Source organism: Pelmatolapia mariae, linkage group LG17 (genome assembly GCF_036321145.2).
Source record: "Pelmatolapia mariae isolate MD_Pm_ZW linkage group LG17, Pm_UMD_F_2, whole genome shotgun sequence".
Lineage (NCBI taxonomy): Eukaryota > Metazoa > Chordata > Actinopteri > Cichliformes > Cichlidae > Pelmatolapia > Pelmatolapia mariae.
The window spans coordinates 28218234-28243091 of NC_086242.1; the positions used below are offsets into that span (position 1 = coordinate 28218234).

Here is a 24858-nt window from a genome sequence, read left to right on the forward strand (position 1 = left end):
TTGCACTTTTTTGTGTGTCTAGCTCTACAGCTCAGAAAGTAAACAGCAAATGTATGCAGACAATTTTGCAGAGCAAATTACGGGCAACAGCAATAATCTGCTAGAGACAGCATCGTCTTTTTTTCCCTATAAATCAAACTGTACATGAGGAAATTGTTTCGAACATTTTTTTTAAATTAAAACATATAAATAAATAATATGTCTGATCCTTCAAGTGATTCTGATTTTGTAGTATTACCCTTAGTAAAACATCGTTTGAAAATCCTCATATAGATCTGTGGTACAAACCTGCTGTTTTTTAACAGCTTTACAGCATATAGAAAAATTTCAATAAGTAGAAATATCTCAAAACTGAATATTTCAGTATGTTTCTGGCTTTCAAATGCTTGCTTCACATAATCTCAACAATCCATTCAGACTATTTGGTGACTAATTTCTAGTCATTAGCCGTGTGCTGTAAGAATGGCTGGATTTGAGCGACAGGTTTAAGAGCGTCAGTAATTACAGAGTGTCCTGCCAACTGAGCTAATTTCTGTCAGTGTTCCAGTACAGGTTTATGAGGTCAGGATGTGTTGCCTCTGTATGTTTATTCAAATTTCCACAGGTGCTGTTTGACAGTTATTGTGCCGTACATAAAAAAATTTGTGGGTCTGTGCGAAAAAGGAGATTATCTTTCTGTCTCCCTTTAATAGCAAGTCAGGGGTTTCATAAAAATCACACTTGATGTCAGGAAACACGGCATCTGGATGAACTCACTAAAAGATTAAGGTCTTTAATATGTACTGTTGCTCAATGTGTGAGATCATTCCGCTGACACTCAGCATCCTTCTCTGTTGGGACTTAACAATTTGTGTTTTATCAGGGCATACTCATTACTTTTAAAGTGAGGCATTTCATAACCTGAAAATGACTGTTTATTTTCACAGTCTGGTTCATTTCATAATTTTTATGAACAAACATTTTTGAAGCCACGCAGGCTCACGGTTAAGTCTTTGATTGTCAGTAATGGCTTTAAAATCTAACTGGTATCCTTGTTTTCAAGCAGTCAAATAGTTGAATTGACAGGTTTCACTGAACCATGCTGAACATTACTAACTGCAACTACACCTGGGATTATTTAAGCTAAACCAAATAAAAGCAAATGTAAAAGCACCCCTAATTTTTACCCTGGATTTTGATTTTCTGAAGAAATAAAGCACAGATGACCTGCTTTTTGTTGAGCTGTGATCATTAGGATGGATTTGGCAATAATCAAATAAAACAACAGCATCTAATGATAAAACTTTACTACGTGAATGCAAATGTTGAGTGTCATCAGAGCAGAATTTAAAACGGCTCTCCATGCTCACTTCAGATTCTAGGCTTTCAACTTCCAAATGGAATCTAAAAGTTGCCTTTATCTGGAAAGAGAACTGACTTAAAGTCTAATCCTTGTTCTCTTTAGCATGTTGCCTCTGGTTCAGGAATGCTTTGATATTAGGAAGATGGCCCTTGATGCACTGAATAGCATCTGTCCACTCTTGTTGAAGCTCTCCCAAGTTCTTGACTTTTGTTGCCAATCATCTCAAGGCTCTGGTTATACCTGTTGCTTATGCACGCTTGTCCATTAATATGCTTTTACATATCACTCTGAACAGTCAGCTTTTCAGCGATCACTGACAGTCAATGACACGCTTCTTGTAGAGGGTACATACACATATATACAGCAAGTTTCACTTGTATTCTGTAAACCTGCTGTTTCCCTCTTGCTGCTATCCTGGTGTCACACATTCAAATCAAATCCAATCATAAAGAGCCCAATCTCATCAACAATGGCCTCAAGGCGCTATTCATTTTAAGGTAAAAACCCTTCAACAATCAGATGCCCCCTATGAGCAAGCACTTGGCGACTGTGGGAAGGAAAAGCTCGCTTTCAACAGGGACAACTTTCCAGACACCGAACACTTGTCTCCACCCACTCCACCCACTGTTGACCTGAGATATTCCATGTTATCCATGTTCACTACCTCTGCTCCCTGTTACACTCCTCTCTGTCTCTCTCATATTCACATAGACATATGCGATCTTGATTCTACTGACCTTCATTCCTCTTTTCTCCATTGTATACTTGCACCTCTCTGGGCTCTCTTCCACCTATTTCCTATTCTTACTACAGAAAACAATGTCATCTGCTATCATAATCCAATATATCTGAATAGTAATTTACTCAAACTCAAAATGATATATTGCAATAGAGATTGAAACACTGGATTTCTTATTTTCTGCAAGCAATAATAATCAAAATGCTGGTTTGATGGTTATGTTAGAAAACATCTCAGTCAGTGAATGCCGTTGGGTCAAAGGTCTCTTGGTTTACTTGAACAGAACATCTTGACTTGAACTCATATTTTCACTTCACGTGGGGGATCTCTTTAAACTAGACATGGTTAGACAACACACAAAAGCCTTTTGCCTGAGCTGCACTGAAACCACTCAACAGTTCAATATTACGAGAACCACAGCTTCACAATAACAAGCCAACATAACAAAGACACAGGTTTGTGTGAAGCAAAATATTCTTGAGAGCAGCAAAGATTTGGAAACACTGAGATAAACCAAACTTATTACACTACATACTGATCAAGCATTTTCCTGATTAAATACAAGTGTAAGTAGCAGGGTGAAAAGGTAGAGGTTCATTATCAGAAAAGCTGTTGTGTCAGCTCAAACTCTACATGCCCATATAAAGATAAACCCGGAAATTTTATAGCACAGACTTGGCAATTCGGAAAGTAACACAACAGACTTAATCATCCAGCAGACAGGCAATTTCCTACTGCACTTGTTACAGTCAAGGTGAGAAGTTAGCAGCTCAGGCTCATTTTTATTCTGTAATGTATTATTTAATCAAACGGTTAAGCGTCTTGGTTTCTGTATTTATATGGACGCATTTTAGGGTCTTTTATGTGAAATCAGGTCACTAAATCAATATCTCAAGCCCTGCAATAAACTCAACTCAGTGGAGACAAATTGAATAAAACTCTCGCTTTCTCCAACATAAACAAAAACCTCATATCAAATCAAGACAGGTAAAATATTTATTTGGAGTTTTGCCTCAGGAGCATGGACCCCGATACACTGGAGTGTATTAGAAAGTGTGGATAACAGAGTCTGGACTATTATTTTGTGGAAAATAGCCTGCGAAGAAGCCTAAATATTGTTAATGTTGTTCTTCTTTTCCTTTTTTCTCTTATGGATGCTGATGACCTAAAATGCCCAAATATTTAGGTTACTGCATCTAGTTAGTAATTCTTAATAGCCAGTTTTTGTTCCTGTTTTTGACTGTATGGCATCAGGTAGAGCACATATCTCAATATGGTCATCTCAAGCACACAGTTCTGACTCGAACACATGAACTCTGCCTATCTAATAATCAAACCTGTTGCTTATGAGGGGCAGCCAATCAAAACTGCCAACTGGCGCTGGAAGTTTTGACAGTCTTTCCACTGTCTCTGAGGTTGGCACTGAGATTACAGTGGGGAAAAGTGCAGATGGAAGGGTGGTGATGGAAATGTTGGGGTACAATGAGATGTTGTTGCACACTACCCAAACCATCAAACCTACAGGCACCATTTTAAATTTTCATTTGTTTTATGTTTTTTTAAATAGGGCTGGTTAATGAAAAAATACTGCCAACCGTCAGTGCTACTCCTCCTAGTAGACGCGCCTATGATAAGAAAAAATCTCACGTTGCTTTGTTCACAAATTAATGCATTTCAAAGGTTTTCATAAAACTTGCCCTCTAACTGAGATTCCAACTTGTCCAAGATTTGTAGTAGATGCACCTTTTGGTATGAATTTGAAGCTCCTGTGTGACCTTGTTCTCGACTTATGGCATTCACAATCCTGCCCGCACAGTACTGTGATTACAATCAGTCTTTTACGTCTGAGGGGTAAAAAGTAGCCGTAGCTGGCAGGTGTGTACAAGGCGTCACTTCTGTTAATTCAAGTGATGAGAGTGGACTGTGGAGTCAATCAGGCATTTATAGTGCCTACAGGAACATTTTTAATACAAAATCTAGCAAATAACATGGCCTCCTGTGCAGTTATTTACACCAAGAAGGGAAAAAATGTTGTATTTTATTAGTATTACAAGATTTTATCAATATTCTACACCAAACTTACTAGAATTAGCCGATAACTTAAATTTCAGGCTCTCACCAAAATAAGTAAGTAAGATCGCCAAAACCTTCAGATTGCCATTTTCTAAATCGACGTCACGGTGATTATTTCCCTCTTTTATATACAGTCTTTATAATGGCTGGTTCCACTCTGGCACTGTCAAAAATCACCAAATAAAGAAATCCGCTTAATACTTTAGGTAAAACATAATAAACAATAATGCTAACATTTCATGTGCTGTCACTTCCCAGCATTCTTATTCAACATCATCTGTTCTCGTTCCATATTTGATAAATTCCTCTTTATTTAGCTTTGTTACTATACTTGCTCACAGAGGCAGAAGCTATTTGTTGTCAGTATCACAAGCAAACACATCACAGGAGAGGAAATTACTCCTTATGCATACATATATGCATATGCATACTGTCTGCTATGCATGAATTATAATACACCACATTATACATTCATACCACAGTGCATAATGTGTCATATCATGACACGCAGCATCTTGCAAGGACACTGAATGGATTGAATGTGTGAAGGGAGTTATAATTAACACAAGAGCAGATGAATGCACACACACACGTTAGTACAGGAAGATGAGAATGATGTAAGTCAGAAAGAAAAATAAGTTAATAAAAAATCCCTTGACCTGCTAGGGAGGTGAAAAAAATTTGCCAAGTCAAGTGTAAGAGATAGAAAGCAGATCCACAGCTCATACGATACTGGAGCACAACAGACACATGGGGAAGAAACAGAGATATAAATTGTGGTTATACTCTAACCAAAAGCGAAAAAAGCTAAATTCAGCCATAGAATGTAATGCAAACACTGATTAAAAGACAAGTGACCTTCATGCGTTTGTATACAAATGCAGAATTTCTCCAATCTTTTTGATTATCAGCACGAGGCAAAACATGTGAAACATCCATCATCCTCTGACAGAACAACTCGAGCCTAAATATAACAAAATCCATCAAAACTGAGAATGACTGCAGGATTCATTTCAGAAAGTTATTCAATCTTTTACTGCTCCTGCAAAGTTACTACTTCAGCTCTCAAAACATCACCGCCATAGTGAAGCCAAAGAAATGCACGGTTAAGTTTTCTCATTAAGGTTGCCCTCTGATCCTCCCTTCTGTGCCACTGCTTACTATTAAACAAATGAGGACTTCAAGCTCACTCCTCCGCATCCCTTTATAAACCTCTGCTTTCCATTCCATCCGCCCTCCCGCTTTTTAAAATAACTGATATTTTCTAATATGCTATGCACAGGCGGTTTTAATGCCCGAGTTTACAAATGAGATGGTGTGACTAAGAACTAAACAGCCACATGTGATGGAAAGTGGGCAACTGCCGAGTTAAACTTTTATCAACTGCAAGGCGAGTGATAGAAGTGGCTACCAATATTATCAGAGGATAGCACTGATTGACAAATACGATGGTGGTACGTCAGAGGGTTACCTAGGCAACTAGAGTCAGGAACGTCGTGACCAATCAACTGCAAAGCGATGCACAACAAGAGAATCACTTCCGTTGTGGAAGTTTCCTGCACAGTGTGACGTCTCCAGGAAGAAAGCCAGCACCTCCAAGTCTGACTTGGTTCTCAGATGAAAACGGGTGGAGTGTGACTCAAAGCTGTGTGACTAGCGATGAATGAGATTGTAAATACAAGTGGCGGAAATGAGCTTTCTGCATCAGGTGCATCTGGGCTCACCCTTCCAAACAGGATTAACGACCTCAGAGTTATTCCAAATAAAGATCAACCAAGTCTGAAAGAAAAGGATGATGAAACGGAAGCTATCACATATAAATGATGAGTGTAATGTAAAGGAGTCCTTCCATGTGCTCCTGTTATGAACACCCTCCTATTATAGGGTGACATGATCTTTAAAATGTACTCAAAAAGTGCTTTCTTTAAGTTTTGTTCAGTGCCTCATCAGAAAACAGAAAAAACATGTAACCAGAGTTTGTTCTTTTACTGTAGCAAACAGACATTTAGTTGGTACTGTTCTGCTTTTGAAACTATAATAAATCCCATTATATTGATGCTACAAGTTGGTTACAGAAACCAGAACACAGATGAGAATTTAGTTTTAGTTTGTGACATTTGGAATGAGTGAAACATTGATTTGGCTGCAGTTTTTAACAAAGTACAAATGTCATGTGGATATCACCTGTAGTGAAATTATGGGGAAAAACGAGATGAATTACAAAAGGTCAAAATTTCCACCCACTGCAGTCACTTTAAAGGCTGCAAGTAAGAAAATATTCATAGTGAGAACATAAAAGGTTACATGGCCTCATTAAATAAACTAGTTTATGTCACTGTCATTCAGGGAGGAGTTTAGAGTGGAGCCTTTGGTCTTCTACACTTCTTTAAGTGGTTTGGGAATCTGACTGGACTGCCTCAAAGGTGAAATAATTTGGGTATGTTATGCTATGAGGTGAGCTAAAAGGAGGACCAGTCCAGACTGGAAATTCTTTCACTCCTGATGGATGGATAGATGGATGGTCTTCTACCTAACTGTACTAGCAAGTAAAATGTTAGAGGTAAGAATCATCACACACCCCATGATGCAATTTTGCAGTATTCTGAGTACTGGAACGCCACATATTATGATTTATCAATAATTTTAATTTATAATTAATTTATAATTAATTAATTATTTAATTAATTATAAATTTAATTTAATTATTTAATTGCTGCCTAAATTAATTAATTAATTTAGGCAGCAATTATTTGCAAGCCTTTGACTGTGTCTGTTTGCATAAAGGTTGCCTCCTACCAGTGACCTGTGCAATCTCCTTGCACCATTTAACCAGCACAAATTGCCCAGGTTGCTGACTAAGGAAGTAGCTTTGTCATGCTAAGTGTGTCCAGTGTCAGATGATTTTTCTGTTGAGCCTATTCTCTGTAAGCTTGCTTGTCCTGCATTATCTCATGATGATTGTACATGAGATGAGCCCTTTTATTAATAGTACTCCCAGAGTATTTAAATCTATTTAACAAACTATTAAAGAAGAAGATGATGGGTGGATGCATAACATATCAATATTTGGAGTCCCTGTATCGATACCCAGATCCCGTGAGGACCTACCAAACACGGCTTCTACGAGGAGCAGCAAATACTCTTAATGTATTCTCTCATTTAATATGAATGACCATAAGGGGAGTAACACGCTAAGTTGCAGATTTCAAATTAGGTTAAATGCTTATTCCGCTGAGGCCACATGTGAATAAATACAAATAAATGTGTCTAGCTCTGAAGGCTGCCATGACTGCTTATGAGAACGAATCAGTCAGCTGAGTGGGAGGGTAATTCCTTTACAACCGTAGTCAGGCAGCACACGCCTTATGTAAGCATCCAGTACAAACCGCCACAGTGTCCACACATCACAGCATGAGAGTGTTCTTACAGCGATGCAACTGACGAATCGTTCATGCATTGGTGTCACATTTTATACGAGAAGTATTATCCGTGGATGTGTTGCTGTGTGCAAAGGGCCACTGGTGAACCGTGCATCAATATTCAAAAGTCTAATTAGAGCATGAAAAACTGGACATTTAAGAAAAAAAGAATCAATAATGAAATGAAAAATCATGCAGCAAGCATCTGAAAAACTTCCAGTGCCTGCGAATATAAAATATGGAAAGAATCTGTTTGGTCTGACCTTGTCTTTCTTTAAACATTTAGTATTTCTCAGAAATCGGGCAAAAATGAAAACATTGAGACTGAACTTTCAAATGAAATACAGCCCTGCGGATAACGCGGATAAGTAACTATGTAAAGATGAGGACAAACAGAAAGAGGCAGAACTGACTCTGCGCCACAGCAAGCCTTTCCTCCCAGAGACAAATCACCTTCTCCTGTTCTGTATACTGAACAGCGCCTGAGTGGGCACATGCGTATCGTATCCACAACACCACACCCGGATCTACCCAGGAGAACGCAGACTGTCAATACAGCCTCACAAACCAAGGTCACGCTCACATACCTAAACACACACCCACGCGAGCACACGCAGACAACAAGGCCCGGAGGCAGTGGGAAGCAACGGGTGGGCAGAGGGAAGGAAAACAGGAGCTGAGCCGTCTTCATCTTCATTTACATTCAATTGAGACATGTTTAAACCAGCAGCAGCAGCAGAAGGTTGAAGCCTTTTAGAATAAATACAGACATACAAACCGAGGCCCTTATAGTCTCAGAAAATGCAATCTCTTTAAGTGTTAGCAATGGTAATAACAAGGTACTGTACCCACGGAGCCCTTTTAATCCATCTCAGGACACAGATGATCAATAAACCGAGAAAGCCTGAAACGATGGTGGATTGCTTCTTCGCATGAGAAAAGCTTTATAACTGAAACACAAGTCCAGTAAATGCTCAGCAACATGTTTACAGACATTTTATTCGGATTGGGTTCAAATATTTTAGACAGCAGACTAAATCTATCGAACACGGCAGCCGCACAGCCATTTCCTCCAGTTAGTGCAGTTTTCTCTGAGCTCCACAGCACAGTCAACACTTAATGGTCAATTGTAGACATGATGATGGGTCTGTAAAACTACCACTTTCCCATTTCCAACAACAAAGCTAGGGTTACAGCTCAGATTCAGGGAGAATAATCTATTCCACACAACACGCATCGTAATGCTTTAAACAGGCTAGTTTAAAAATTTAAGGCAGGAATGTCAAACTCATTTTACATCGTGGTCCACTTATGGCCCACTTTGATCTTAAGTGGGCCGTATTTAATCCCTAAGATATTTTAATATAAGAAAAAGAAGTGCAGTAACAAAAAGTCAATTTTTTAAACTGTGAATCCACTGTAAACAAAATCATACATTTCTCAAGTAGTGAAAAATCAGGAACTTTTTTATTGTTTAATTGTTTATCTATTACTTATTTACTTTGGTGTAGTATGAATGGCCATGGGGGAGGTTTTTGTCAACAGGAGAAGCTGCAAAACTTATGGAAATACTGTTAAAGTTTAAAAATTTATGCCCTCTTTTACATTTTCCAAAATTGCCCAGCGGGCCATATTGGAGCCTTTGCTGGGCCGATTCGGATCCCTGGGCCTTGTATTTGACAACCCCTTTTTGACAGACAGTTGGGTCATAAAAGTCCTGAAACTATAACGCAGAGCCAAACTACTTTTAAATGTGTCTAGAATTAACTGTAGGATTTTAGTATGAATTTTGAATTAAGATGCAGCTTGAGTTAAAATAGTGAGACCAGAATTAATAAGACCTCCTTTATGATGGAAATGAAAGCAACAGGTCTCCAGTGTTTTAAACAGGTGAGATTCTCTTTCCTTAGAACAGAATAATAATCAAAGCTTCTTAGTCATGCAGTCTGTCACTAATACTCATAACCAAAATTAAGAATGCCAGTCAAAACATTGGTTGGAGGAAAAATACATGACAGCCGAATAGCTGCAGAGACGCGATGTTTTTTCATTTTCTTTTAATGCTATATCCATTCGTTTATGAGTTACAGTGAGGAAGAGGGAGAGGTTTTCCAGACTGTGAGAGTGTTGTGTTTGTGGTGGGGGGCTCAGTTATGTGTTGAGACTGTTAATAATTAAGTTTGGCTCATACTGTATTTCCCAGTGTTTGGATGGTGCCCCGTGCTGTAATAATTCTAAGAACCACGGGCTCTGTCTGATCTGACTGTGGGAAGAGGAGGAACTGGCTTTTTGAACATCACAGTAATTATTAGGACCCTGCAGCTGGTTTTCTACATCAAGCAACAAGAAACAATAAATTAATTACATTTTTGTTTCAGTCGCTCTGCCGTTACCACTCTTTTTTCCAGGACCTTCACTGACATGATTTTGTGGCTCGGGTCTTATGGGGGATTATTTGCATTGGCCAGCCATTCCCAAAGTCAAGAGTTCTGTGGCCCACTTAAAAACCAGAAAATCCCATAGGGTCCACCCAATCTTAAATCTTTAATCTAATCAAAATATAAGAAAAAATGACGGATTTCCTTTATAATGTATTTATGCATGCATCCATTCATTCTCTTCTGCTTATCCTTATCAGGATCACACAGGGGCCTATCCCAGCTGTCATAGGGCGAGAGGCGGGGTACACCCTGGACAGATCACCAGGCTGTCGCAGGGCTAACACAGGGAGACAGACAACCATTCACACTCACTTTCACAACTATGGGCGATTTAGAATCATCATTTCACCTAACACCACTAATTATATGTCTTTGGACTGTGGGAGGAAGCCAGAGTACCCGGAGAGAACACATGCAAGCACAGGGAGAACATGCAAACTCCACATTTTATTTAAAAAATATAAACAACACAGGTTGTTTGCTATAAACTGCTAATGCTACGCAGTCATACCTAAAGTGTTAAGGCCAGTGTGAGACCCACCTGCCACTAGAACACATTACCAGTTTTAATTCACTTTTTGAATAAAGAAAGAAATACACTGAATTTCTGTTATTACTTGGGGCCACCTGCAGTACCTTTGTGGCGTACCCAACCCACACTTTAGGAATCACTGACATCGGCATTTGGATGTCAGGCATTACCTTATAAATGTTACTGTAGACAATGTTAAAAAATGTAAAGCCATGCCTTAAGAATCTGCCTCTAAATTGTTAGTTACAACTGTATTACTATTTTTATAGTACACAAAAGTTAAAAGATTATTTAGTAGTATTGCTGTAGGTCCAAAGTGACTGATACATCAGTCTGTCTGACATTAAAATAAACCTCCTTTATGAGGTGATGAAGACGACAGAATCAGTTTAAAAAAGCCATTCCACTCATTTCATTGGACAGAAATTGGCTGCAGTTCAGCTGGGGGCACAACAGAGGGCGCTTGGAAGTTTGCCCTCAATGAATACGAATGAATATAGGAAAAGTACTACCTGCTTCTAAGCAGCGAAGTCAACATTTTGGTTTAGCTAGCATAAAAACACTATTTAAAGTGTTTCTGAATGGAAAGAAAACAGCACTAAAGTTAAGTTTTTCTTAGAGGGAAGTCTTGCTAAGGAATACCAACCGGTCGGTTAAGGATTTACACTAGGATGTGCTTACATTTGCGTGTACAAATGACAACTACATGTTACAAATGGAGCTAAATCACAACAGAAACAAGCAGCTGGTCATGCTGGTTGAAGGTGACTGCAGTCAGGAGATTGCCCCTGTCTACTTCATGCCTTGAATGAAAATGACAGTTGCCATAAAGTGTCATATGATGCTGTGATGACCTTAATAAATACAAAAAGTTGTTGTACTACAATTGAGAAAAAAAAAAAATAATATAATAAAGTATATCAGCTGTGTCAAGCCTACTATCAAAAGCAGTCCCAGAAAGAAAGGGCTCATTCCTTTTAGACTATCTTGCAAGAACCTCCCCTTGGGAAGATGAAGTCCATGGAAGTGTAAGTTCCTGATTACAAGTTCTTTACAGATGCATGGGTATATAAAAACAAAGCTGCAGAACTACTTCTTTTTTTATTTGAGGGAACTGACCCTTCAAAAGTTATTCAGTAGATTTTAGGAAAGTTTCCATTAATGGGAAATGGCTCTTCAATTTTTTTCCCTTCATCTCTCATGTCTATGTGTTCCTTTAGGGAAGTGTGCATGCTACCAAATCTGACTGGACACTCCATTAGCTCAGAGCAGAAAAGGAGAGGATACTGCTGTGAAAGAGATTGTATAGGACAGAATAGGGTTGTGAGAACTTTACGGTCTTGATATATTAGTGTGTGTGTGAATGTGTGTGTGTGTGTGTGTGTTTGCTGTTCAAGCCTGCAGCGTGTAATCAGCATGGAATCAGTGCACTGAAATATCAAAGCAAAATGTGTGTAGAATGCATGTGCACTTCATATCAGAGTTTGTTTTCCTTATCACATAATCAGGGTGTCCTAGAACACACAAACATGAGATTGACTTTAATTGGCTGGGTGTGAACTCCTCACTGGAGGGATCTGAAGTAAGCCAAGCCATCTAATACAGACTGTCTGGTTGGGAGTCAGTGAGGGCAGGCTGCCTCTCGGTGGATGACAGCAATTACCATCACTGCAGGCCAGAGAAGACACAACCAATGACAGATGTGTACTGTATATACGCACTTTAAAAAAAATGCCCAAACTTTCACTCCTTTCCAGTTTCTCCCTCAGACAGCCCAAAAAAGAGCTAGCAGATACAGTTTTGAAGTTTTGTGGAGCTGCTTGGTTCAGTCATGTTTGGCGTTAGTGACAGAATAATAACCAAGTACAAAGTTGATAGTAAAAGGGTCAAACGTGAGGTTCACCCTACGACAGCAATAGTCTGACACTATTATGGATGTCTGGTAATAAAGTAAATCTTTGAGAGTTTTCATCTGACACTGCCAAATATTTAATGTATTTTAGGTCTCTGTTGACCACTATCACTTACAGCTAATAAAGTAGTTTGAAAAAAGTAGGTTTTCTTATTAGAGTAGATCAGAGGGACAGCTCAGACTGAGAATGTTTAGAGACAAAGTCAGAGAGATGAGGCTGAGATGGTTTAGACATGTGCAGAGGAGGGATGGTGGACATACTGGCCAAAGGATGCTAAACATGGCGCTCCCAGGTAGGAGGAAAAGAGGAAGACCATAGAGGAGCTTCAGGGATGTAGTGAAGGAGGACATGGAGAGGCATGGTGTGGCAAAGCAGGATGCTACTGGTAGGCTAAGATGGAGGCAGTGATCCACTGCGGCGAGCCCTCGGGGGAGTAGTCAAAAAGAGAAGAAAATATTTTATTTAAAGACTACTTCAAGATTAATTACTTACTAAATATCAATTACTGCTGTTAGATAGACAAGTGACCTGTCGAGGGCATGCTTCCTCCCACCCTGTGATGGCTTGAATACGCTGGAGCCCACTCCATTCTGCTGCCAAATACTGTTTTACAGTAATGAACCGATAAAGTAAACTGCAGTAGTAAGGCTAATTTTACAGTGTAAAATTGCCACAGTGTGGGCTAACAGCTGGGACAGGAGAAAAGAGCATGAGCAACGTCTGAAGAATCAGCAAGGTCCCAACCATTGAGAGAGGGAAAGCCATTTTTGCTTAAACACCAAGTTCAGGAATGACGAGCATTAAACAGTTTTTACAATTATGCGTTTAATCGGTTTTCTCGAATGCATTATTGGGTGTTAAATTAAGATCAAATCATGATGTATTGGCAGCAAACACGCTTCCCCGAACATCTGCTGCTTTGATTATCAACCGCTTCCTCGTGCCATCTGTTCATGAAGGGACACTGAGTTATAAAAGGCAGGGGAGGGGAAGAAGTTTTCAGACAAGTTAGCAGATCCTTCATCAATTGAATCCACCAGAGATGGTTTATGTACACCTCAAACACGATAAACCTGTGTTTCACCTGCCACGAATACATATTTTTCTTTGCTATACTTCATTAAGTAGATTAGGCAGAATAATAAAGAAAAATCACTTCTCAGGAGAACTCCATCTATCCATCCATCCATCGTCAAAAGTGACTAACTGGCGAGCGCTCTGAATATGACACTCATGTCTGCGCTTCAGATACAAACACTTAGCCTGTGCTTTTTCAAAAATGAGGCGTGTGTGCTGTGTTTGTGCCTGGTTGGGTTTGATGACAGTGTTGTGAGCATGGTTTAAGAAAAAAAAAAGATGCTCTGGCCGCCAGTTTGAAGTTTGTGGGTGGGCACATCTGCTTGATCCAGGGGATTGTGAAGTATTCCTCAGTGAATGAGTCTGCTGGTTTTGCCCTGAGGCTGCAGCTTTCTGGCAGGTGAAATGTGAAAAAACACAAACACTGTCTGGGTTTGTTAAGAGACAGAACAGGCTGATGTACACCTGTAGATCTGAAGGAAGCACAGCAGCAGCACCAGTGGCTTAAATAACATTTCTCCTCCCCCTGCTGAAACCTTTGCACCTATCCTTAAAGTTCTTCTGCTTGTTGCAAGAGCCAGTGTTTACAGTAATATCACCTGTAACAGCATATTATTTATACTGTTTGTCAGTTCTTTTAGGGGTTTATGAGCAATCCATTGTGCACTCAGCTCTGATATACTGATCTGACACTTGCAGCACCCTACTATACCATTACTTTAGCATCATAACAAGAAATACATTTCAATTTATCAGCCTGACAATCTGGATATGAGACATAATTTTTTATGCTGATAGTAAATATACTTCAAATTTAAAGAAACGTAAAAATAATCTAATCATAGAACTACATGTTTTGCATGAATATCTGCATGCTTAAAGTTTACAGATCAAGTTAGCAACTTAAAGTCATTTGTGAATAGAAAACAGAGCTAGAGTTATGTATTGCTGCCCACTGCCTAACACTTACGTATATCTGTTATATCTGTATCAGGCTGTATATACAATGATCAGGCCTAACATTGTGACCGCGTGCCTAATATTATGTTGGTCCCTCTTTTGCTGCTGGTCTCCAGTAGACCCCTGAAGGTGTGCTGTGGTATCTGGCACCAAGATGTTGCTAACATCACCGTAAAAACTGAATTGAGTAAAAACTCAATATAGCTCCCTAACAGAACCCGAGTAGCAGCTGGTCTCTAGTGAGGTTTTTTTTTTCTCTTTTTCCAAAAACACATTAGGGAGAACCATTTGGGCGGCTATTAAGGTGACAGCGTTGTTTCTGTTACAAAAACAGACTTTAAAAGCATTCAAGCTTCTTCAATATTTCCTCCACTGATGGACACGCTAATAAGATGGCAATGTGGCTCAAATACTCGAGTGTGTATCTCATTACATTAGCCTCAGCAGTCCCTCGCTCTGACTGCTTCCAGGTTGATCTCTGCAGTCACACATCTATACCTACAGAACACGGCACAACACTAACCCATCAGCACAAAATAAGAAACCCAAATGAAACTGTAATGCACAGCGCTTTGAAATACTGTTCAAATATGTCAGGAAGAAAAAACATGATCAGCAAGCTGCTGTATAATATTAAAGTATAATGGCAAACATTTTCTTTGGCAAGAACTGCCTTTATTTCCAGAGTTTGTGTTTGAGGACAGTGTTAGGGTTTAGCCAGCAACATGCCACCATGCCCAAGACCACTGTAGTAAATGATCACATCTGCCAATTATTTATTTCCAGAGTATTTATGAAAGTTATATAGTAATAATACAGTAATAAACCTTTAGATTATATTAAGAAAGCAAACAAGAGTACTGTACAATGTTAAACAGGGAACTCAAAATTACACAGCAAGGCTTATATTCCCTTATGGCTGCACAGTTTAAACAGTAAGAACCTAAAGTTATAAGATGGCTAATCTAGCTGCCATGACTTTACTGTCAGAAAGTTCCCGGTTAAATCACATAACTCTTAGAAATTGCTCTAAAACTACAACATCTGATAGTCTGTTTCCCATTAATATGACAGTATAATGTGGAGAGCAATGTATCCTTTATTTGCTATCTCCCATAAAACATTGCAGAGAGGCTAGAGATCAGTGGGAGAGGACCCCGTAAACAGAGGAAGATAAAATACTTCCGAGAGTAGACAGCTGCAAATCTGAATCAAGCACTTTTTTACCACATCATACGGTAGCTTGAAAGACATTTAACTGTCTAGCTATGATGGTATACTACTGCCATCCTCAAATGAATGGTCACTAATCAGGAAAACAACTAAGCTGGCAATCTAACACAAATCTCACAACTTGCCACATTGTGCCTTGAGGGTACACTAACATTAACTTTTTGAGGACAATGTTACAGGTAATGCTTGAGTCAGACTGCTATCATGCCTTTGAGGTTTGCAGTGACAAGAGGACTGTCATAAAAGAAGCAGCAGTTATAAAAGACATGTTGCTGGCATGTGTCAGGTAATGTTTACAGTACAGTACAGATACTATTCTGAACTACTTTTTTGACCAAAACTTCAATAAAAGCAACTCAGAAACAGGGACAAAGGTCATTTGATTGTCATTTGGCAATTCAAGTATTTCAGCCTTTTTTCCGATAAATGTAAGCCAATTGATTTTCTAAGTCTCTTTTCATATTTTATTGCTGCAATTTAGCTTACCAAAATCAATACTGCCAGTAATATGTACCATTTACAAAAATAACCGCATTGAACTGTATCTGGGATAAACTGCTGCTAAAATGAATGAAATCCACAGTGTTTTAGTGCATTGCACTATAACAGTAGTAAAATGTCCAACCTTATAACAAGTGAATGTAAAAAGAACGGCGATGTACAGAATGAAATGTACAAATGGAGAGACTATATTAATAAACTGTAAATGAGGACATGCAGGATTATAGTAAAATACTGCAGATAAAAGAAGGAAAACTGTAAAATTAACAGGGTGTGTAGTGTCAACCCAGCTGAAAACGTATTCCTGTTAATCTATGTGACAATATTTTACAGTGTCTTCTGCTCAACTATGCAAGAATCACTATATTTGTTCTTTATATGTGATAAAAGAAAAACAAACAAATGTCAAAATTTGATTTAAAACATTATATCCAAGTGTGTAATGACTCGTGACTATGCAGTGCAGTTCTGAAGAAATACGGACGGCTGAGAAAAAACAGATGGTCTTTGCATTAGAGAAGTCAAAAACACATCTCCTCTGATAGGACGGAGTCCATTTCTCATGCAAATTGCTGCGCCACAAACAGTAAGTAAGCAGGAAGTTTGGCGTCTAAGATTTGGAACATTTTGCTCACTGTGATTGAAAAGGAAAAAGAAAAAAAAAAGAACACTGCATTAGCAGCGTTCTCCATCATCTGTAGCAGCTCATAAAACACAAGTCAGGTCACAACTCTTAAAAAACAAATCATTTTTCGCGGCATTTTCCAACAACGATTAGATGTTTCCTATGTGGTAATCTGAACTTGTGCTTTTAAAAAGGCAAATGTGCTTTTTTATTTTAAAAAAAGGATGAAAAATAAACAGTGAGCTTTATTTTGTTGCCAAACTGTGAATACGTTCTATTATTTGAGAGGAACTACTTGCATTAGTACGCACATGTTAAGTATTCTGTATAGAACCCAAGTAGCTCTGTACATGATCAGCAAACAAATACTCAACAGTGCAACAATGTCAACTTCTGATGTGATGTTGGACATGAGAGGCACACAGCCTAAGTTGTGGTAAGCCAGCAGCTCCAGCTAGAAAGCAGCTAAAAATAGAATAGAATAGAACAGAATAGAATAGAATAGAATATACAACAAAATTGTGGACAAAAAGGAATGCACAAAAGAAATGTGCAAAGCGCTCACTAAATCCTCCCAAATGATTTAGTCACACAGCGTCTGCTCATCTGAAAAACCCACATATAAGTGCTTAAAACAGTCCACAGCTTTGATGTGCGTTTTCCTCCCTGCGTTTGAAAAGCTACATATGAATATGTATCATTTAGCTTATGATGTACATTATTCAAACGTAATACCAAGTTTCTCACATGGGGATTTCCCCTCACTAAATGAAGCCTTCTAATTTACACTCAGATAACATTAGGGTGATGCAAATGCTAGATCTTCCCTGCATTAACATTTACAGACTAATCTCTCTTTTAAATCGAGACGACACAGGTCACTTTTCAAGTAAAATTCTGATACACAGTGATCAATCTTCGATATATAAACTGCCCTCCAGGGATATTGATAAGTTAAAGTCAAGAGAAAAACAACTTTGAAAGCATACAAGGACACAGATATCACAGTAGTGTATCAGCTGTCTGGTAAAGAAGTGACCTCTGGGATGCGGGCCTATTATGATTTCATTTTATCTGTGATGGCAAGAACCGAAGTACTGACTGATAATGACTCTGTGCTACTCTGATCTAGTATGACTCAGGGTTTTCAGCAGCTGTTCACAGCAAGTATGAATAACTTCGACTAATTGAACAAACACTCCTTGTTAATTTTTCTTTCTTAAAAATAATGAGAATCAATAATTTGTTACATAAATATACTTTAAGCTGTTTTTGTCAAGTTTATCTTATTGAACCATCTAGATGTCACACACACCACTCACACCACTCATAGCTGACATGTAGACAACGCAATAACCTGAGGGAAAACCTTGCCTCTTGGCATTTATGTGTGAAAGTTGTTTGTTACTTTCAACTTCTACTATGAAGGCAAACATTGTCCGGGCGATATGCAAAAATTTTCCAACCGGCAGTCGTCAGTCCAACAATCGCTGATGGGCGATATATTCGCGTATGGACGGGGCAATGTAATGATGCATGGACTGATTTGGTTTACAACACAGAAGAAGTCCAAACATGGACGAACTAGTTTCCAAAAAATAAGACTCACCGACAGGTCTGTAGGCTGTTATGACTTGGACCAGACCTCACTGAGTTGAGCAAGCAACTTATGTATCATAGGCTGGAGTGCAGTGTTGGGGAGTAACGGAATACATGTACCGCCGTTACGTATTTAAAATACAAAATATGAGTAACTGTATTCCGTTACAGTTACCGTTTAAAAAGGTGGTATTTAGAATACAGTTACTTTGTTGAAATAAATGGATTACACGGCGGTACTTTCCTGTTTCATATTGTGGCGGGTCAGGCCTGTTTGGGTTTTGTTTGACAGCTACGCTCTGTTGTTCCAAGCGGCAGCGTTACGGTTGCCATGGTTACAGAGTGACGCTCTCTCGCTGCGTGTTTCCTGGGTGAGAGAGCGCCTTTTGTTGTTGTTGTTGTGCTAAACAGAATGCTACAGGTACAGCTCTAAAGAATGTAGCATCGTGGGCAGTGTAGTCCGTGCTGCAGGTAGAATGGACTGCCATACTCGTTATGTGTCTGTGAGCGCGAGGAGGGAGAAAAAGGCGAGTGGAAAAGTAGTCATCGAGCAGAAACGGGAGCTGGAAGCATGTAAATATAATAATAACCACTGCAGCCAAAAAGAGTGCCTGACGAGCCCAGCTGTAAGTACGCTATTAAGCCTCGACTGTACGCTGTGTTCCTGTTTTCCTTCGAAACAATAAGTTCCGTTCTCTCTCTTTGTCTCTTGCAAGCAAAGTTGACCCACACAACAAAGTAAAGCTATTTTTCGGCTACGAGCCGAATACATTTACATTTTGGGGCATGTATTCTGTAATCTGTAATGGAATACATTTTAAAAGTAACCTTCCCAACACTGCTGGAGTGTATATATGTCACCTGGCTGATTGGTATATGTGGTACATAAGTGGTTCAAGATAAACTAGACGAGAAAAAAAAAGAATGAAAAAAAGAGAAATATAATTGTCAAAAAATTCTTTCTGGAACTTTCTAAAACAAAAAATTGTCCATTATAAAATCCACCAGGTACAGTTAGCATATTGCAAGTCTACCACAACTATGTGCAGTCATTTGAAAGCCATTTGGTTGGAGGTTGAGCAAACACGTTCCAGAGACTATTGAACAGGACTTTTGCTTGCAATGCACATCCCTGTCCAATACTGGGGAGCCTCTTAAAGTAGAACAATGCCACAGGTACAGCTTGAGAATCACGACAGCTCTTTGTGAAACTTTGTAATTGCATAGCAGTAACAAAGTGCTAGAACAGACTGCACCGCAGACTTCATTACAGGGTTGGGCAGAGCTCACGATGAAATACATCATTTGCTGCTCACAGTAATGCTTTTGATGGAGCCTAAAGGACAGTAAAGCCATTTTCACACGCCTTGAATTTTTCTAGGGTTTTACCATCCAGAGATGCATGTGAGAACGCATATGCAGTGGACAGTCTATAGCCATCCAGCTCTCATGTGCAACGTGAGAGTAATGTCACTTTGTATTAATGTGCCAATAGAACCGTTAACAGTTCAGTGCATTTACCATTAGTGAGAGGGTGTCCTGCATATTCCCCAGGCAGCTCCCTCAGCCAAACAAGTAGTGTTTCCAGTAGTGAGAATATGCTTAAAGTTGTCTATTTCCTGCTGTGTGCAACATTTAAGAAAGGGCAACTATGGATAATGTCTCAACATGATTATCTCCAAATTGCCCAAAGTTCATGTGTGAAAAACTGCCCAGTGGGAGGGGAAATACAGTAGAATATGAAACAAAACAACAACACTGTTTTATATATATATAACATATAACAAATAACTACTTACAGAAGCATTGTCTACTTCATATCAGCATTTTTTTTTTGTCATAAAACACGATGACACCTCATATAAAAATATGGCAAGATGTTAATCCTCACATGTTAACATCCCGGCTTCTGCTACTGTGTATAGAATATATATACACTTATTATAAAACATGAATATATGTGAAGAGCAGAAGTGAAGTCTGGCACAGAAAATATCAAATATTTCATGACTGAGACTTCTGTTTGGACTGGCACATAGTAACTAAGTTGAAGAGTAAAGATGAGATGTCGTGAAGATCTGTCACACTCGGCTCAGCAGATGACAGCTACTGATCGATGAGGCTTACCCATCGGACTTGGCTTCAAGCCCCCACCCTGTGCAGCCTCCTCCTGCCGTGGGGGGGAACTTTGTGACTGTAATATTAAAAACTGTACGCAAGGTTTAGATGTGTGGGACAGGGTGAGGCATCTCTAACCAAACAAAATCTCTCAGAATTCCTAAGCTCAGAGACGCTTACACAAACAGCAGGGCAAAATCCATCTTTCTGACAGAATCATTTCCAAAGCCCAAACCCCCAACTGGGCTCCTGGATGCACATCTGAGCCGGGCCCGGCTGGGAGAGAGTGTGTCAATTTGTGCGCGCGTGCGTGCGTGCGTCTGAAGGGTAAAGAGAGAGGGAGCAGTGGGATAAAGAATGAGTCATTCAGTGCAGAATAAGAAGTACGGCACAACCTGTCTTCAACTTTATTTCGACTTCTCTCTCCAGAATGAGGGTTTTTTTCTACCTTAGTCAGGCACGCTTTCATCGTTTGAGCAAACTTCAACGTCTCTGCGTGTCTGTGTAAGTCTAAGACAAAGAGATTAATGGTGAAGTCATCTTAAAGCGTTCCTATCATTTCTCTACAAATCTGTCTGAACCACTTAATTCTCACAAGCTGCGTCTCAGCACTGAGTGACTGTTTGTGTCTAAGCAGGTCCGCTCAGACAAGACTGTGGTAAGAGTTCAAATCAAAGGATTATAGCCCTTTGGCAAATGACCGAATGAACTCAATCTTAAGTCCCGTGGGGTCAAATGTACCACAGACATGTCAAGTTAGGCCCAACTTTCTCACACATATTCTCTTGTGGTGAGATCTTCCCAGCCGTTCTGTCTCCCCCAATAACATCTGCACAAACCTCGTCGCGTCCTGCATCCTTAATTCTGATCTTACAATGTAACTGCGGTTTCTAATCCCTCTGAAGCCTGATATTCACACTTTAATATTATTCGATTTTTTTTCAACATGACATTTTCCACTGCTTAGCCCTTTTAGGTCACCAAGAGATAATGCTAACCAGGGAACAATATCCTCATTCTAGGAGACTGTGTCATTTTTTTGAATTTGCCATTTTCATAAATGACAAGCAAGATCTCCTGATACAGAGATTAAGAGTTGAGAGTGAACAAATTTGTACAATAGAAGACAAGAAAAAAAGATCATAACAGGGCTGACAGCATGACCTGGTACCTACACTCTGCTTTATCAGACATTCTGGCAGAGTGGAACAGCTTTGACCATTAAACTTACATCGTATTTGTACATTTGAGTTAAATCCTCTTTGTTTTCTCGCTTTTCGCTGACAGGTTTTTTACATGTTAACAATGCCACAAAAATTTGTCATGATAACATTAAGAAAACTGGCTGATTTAGAGCAGTAGCACGCCATTATTTTGGATATCCCCAAAATAAACACGGCGCAGAGAGATATCCAGTTTTTAAACCTGATATGATCTCACTGCCAGAGCGGGAAACACATTAAACATATTTGCTCACCTTTGGGAACACCATCCATCCATGCAGATCAACATAGCCTTTATGTCCAACTTCACTCCCCAACTAAAACATGCCTGAAGGTTTAAACACTGATAATAAAATGTGCTATCAAGATACTTTTTATCTACATTCTCTCTCTGCTCAGTAACCTCAGACTTATAATGTAACCCAGTATTTTTATTTTGAGGCCTTACAGTTTAGCATTCTGACTATCTTGTTTTTCTGGAGCCAGAAGCTTATTTTGGCAGGAGGTGCTGAGTTATCAGCTATCGCTAGCAAGCTGGGTTGCTGTGCCCATAAAACTATGTCACTCTGACACAAAGATCTGCTAATTAGTTTCAAGTAATATGCTAACAAAATACTATAACTGTCCGGGAGCTGAGGCCTTGCAGATAGTTTACACCTCCCTGTGTTAGGTACATGCCTAATTACAAGGCTTAAAAAACATTTGTAAAATAAATTACATGCATCATATATAGATCAGGCACAACACTATGACTACTGACAGAAGTGAATAACATAACGTAAAGAACTGTACCCGAGTTGGACAAAAGCCGAAATTGTGATTGCTACACGACTGGGTCAGAGCATCTCCAAAACTCCAAAGCTCTTGTTGGGTTTTTCCAGTCTGCAGCGGGAAGCAAAGGCTGGCCTGTGTGGTCCAACCCAACAGACGAGCTACTGTAGCTCAAACTGCCAAAATCGTTGGTGCTAGTGCTGATAGAAAGGCATCAGAATACACACTGCATCACAGTTTGATGCGTATGGTGCTGCATAGTCGCAGACCAGAAAGGGTGCCAATGCCGACTCCTATGCACGGCCAAAAGCAATGGAGCAATGGAAGAATCATGATGAATCATGTTTTCTTTTAACTCATGTGGATGCCCAGGTGGGTTACTTATCTGGGAAACACCTGGCATCGGGATACACCATGGGAAGAAAGTAAGCCGGTGGAGGCAGTACGATGCTTTGGTCAACGTTCTGCTGGGAAACCTTGGGTCCTTGTTAAAGTTACTGTGACAAGTACCACCTACCTAAGCATTGTTGCAGACCATGTACAGCTTTTTGTTGAAATGGTAATCCCTAATAGCAAAAATGGTCCAGAAATGGTTTGAGGAGAACAAACCAGTTTAAAGTGTTGACTTGGCCTCCAATTTCCCCAGGTTTCAATCCAACTGTGCATCTGTGTGATGTGCTGGACAAACAAGTCCGATCCATGGAAACGCCACCTCATAACTTAAAGGACAAAGGATCGGTTGCTAACATCTTGGTCCAGATACCACAGCACACCATCAGGACTCTAGTGAAGTCTGTTCCTCAATGGATTGGAAGGACCAACACAATATTATGCAGTTGGTCATAATGTTATGCCTAATCGGTATACGCACACACCACACACGGCGTTATCAAAAAGGAATCCATCCATAAAGAGAAAACTTTTTTTTTCATTACACTAGATGTTTCATACTCTTTAGTTGGCAATTTTAACGTGGGAGTCTATGGTGATGGCTCGCTTTTAGAGCCAGCCACAAGTGGCTACTCAGAGTTCTTGACACATAACTGTCGGCTTAATTTTCCATCCCTGGAGGTTGTTGTTTGACTCACACTCATCCAGAACAAAACCCACTAATTGGAAGGTTGACAGTTCAACCACCGGTTCACCCAGTCTGCATATTGATACTCTCAACACAGCGCATGTAACCAACAAGAGTATCGAATAAAGTGCTATATGATGCATATGAATAACACTGAAAGTCTCACACTATTACAAACCTCTACTAGACTGGAAGACCCAAATGCCTCGAAGCCAAGTCTGCTTGATGTTCTGAATTTACGTAAAAATGTCCGTTCTGAGTAAAAACAGCAACACAGGACAGACACAGATCCCAAGTATTCCACACACAAAGTTCTTCATATTCTTAAATGAAGCCGTCAGTGCTTTACAAACACATGAAAAAACAGTCCGATCCCACAACTGAAACTATATTCGACATCCACGGAGAATTGGAACGGGATGGGTGGAGTAGCAGTTATTTGACCAACACCACTGGCAGTAAATAAGGTTACTTTAGGTCACGCTGCCACTGGGATACAACTCAGGCTGTTTTAAGATGTCAATTAAACCTCATGCTGTGATTATGATGGAATTGCAGCGCTGCATACAAAACTGCAGAAAACCATAGCCAGCGCCACAGTATGGTTACAGGGGATAAAGAGCTGACTGACGGCTCAGGTTTAATTAGATACCACATTAAAAGAGAGTGAAAGAGATCTGAAATAAACATGACAGCAGAAGTGAGACTTGGGCACATTAGAACTCAAAATGTATTAGATTTTTAAAAACAGTGTTGAGGATTGGTTTGATTGCAGTTTCTTCTGATATCATGTTTAGCATTTTTTTCTGAAATTTTGGTGGTGCTGTGCTGTTCAGGAGTCAGTGGAAGTTATCACCAGACTTACCAGTGCCTTCTTTCTCCAAAATGTCAACGCTTGCACTGACAGAGACAAAGGATTCTCATTTCCGGAGCCACCACAGCGTACTTAATCAAGTTTGGATTAAAATTCATTTGGGAAAAGGTTCAATGAGCCATAAGGACTGACTTATTAGAATGAGTATTAAAAAGCATCTAAATTAGCATTTAAAGATGAGCCAAAGAAATGTAACGTTATGAAAAAAAAAAAAAATCTTAAGGCCAGCTTACCTGTAAATGGGATCCTGCATCACCATCATTTTGCTCTCGTCCCATGTCCACTCCTTCTTCTGTGTAAACAAAACGAAACCATTCAGTTACATCACATTTGGATACAT

The 24858-nt window shown here is 39.5% G+C and overlaps 1 protein-coding gene across 2 annotated transcripts in view; it reads right to left on the reverse strand.

Annotated features, from left to right (window-relative positions):
* The window catches only part of nos1apa (nitric oxide synthase 1 (neuronal) adaptor protein a), a 191917-nt gene that overhangs the window by 87075 nt on the left and 79984 nt on the right, over nt 1-24858 (reverse strand). For both annotated transcript variants that reach the window (XM_063500435.1, XM_063500434.1), the window contains exon 4: nt 24752-24810. In XM_063500435.1, the coding sequence (XP_063356505.1) occupies nt 24752-24810 (59 nt within the window). The remainder of the gene's footprint in view (nt 1-24751; nt 24811-24858) is intronic.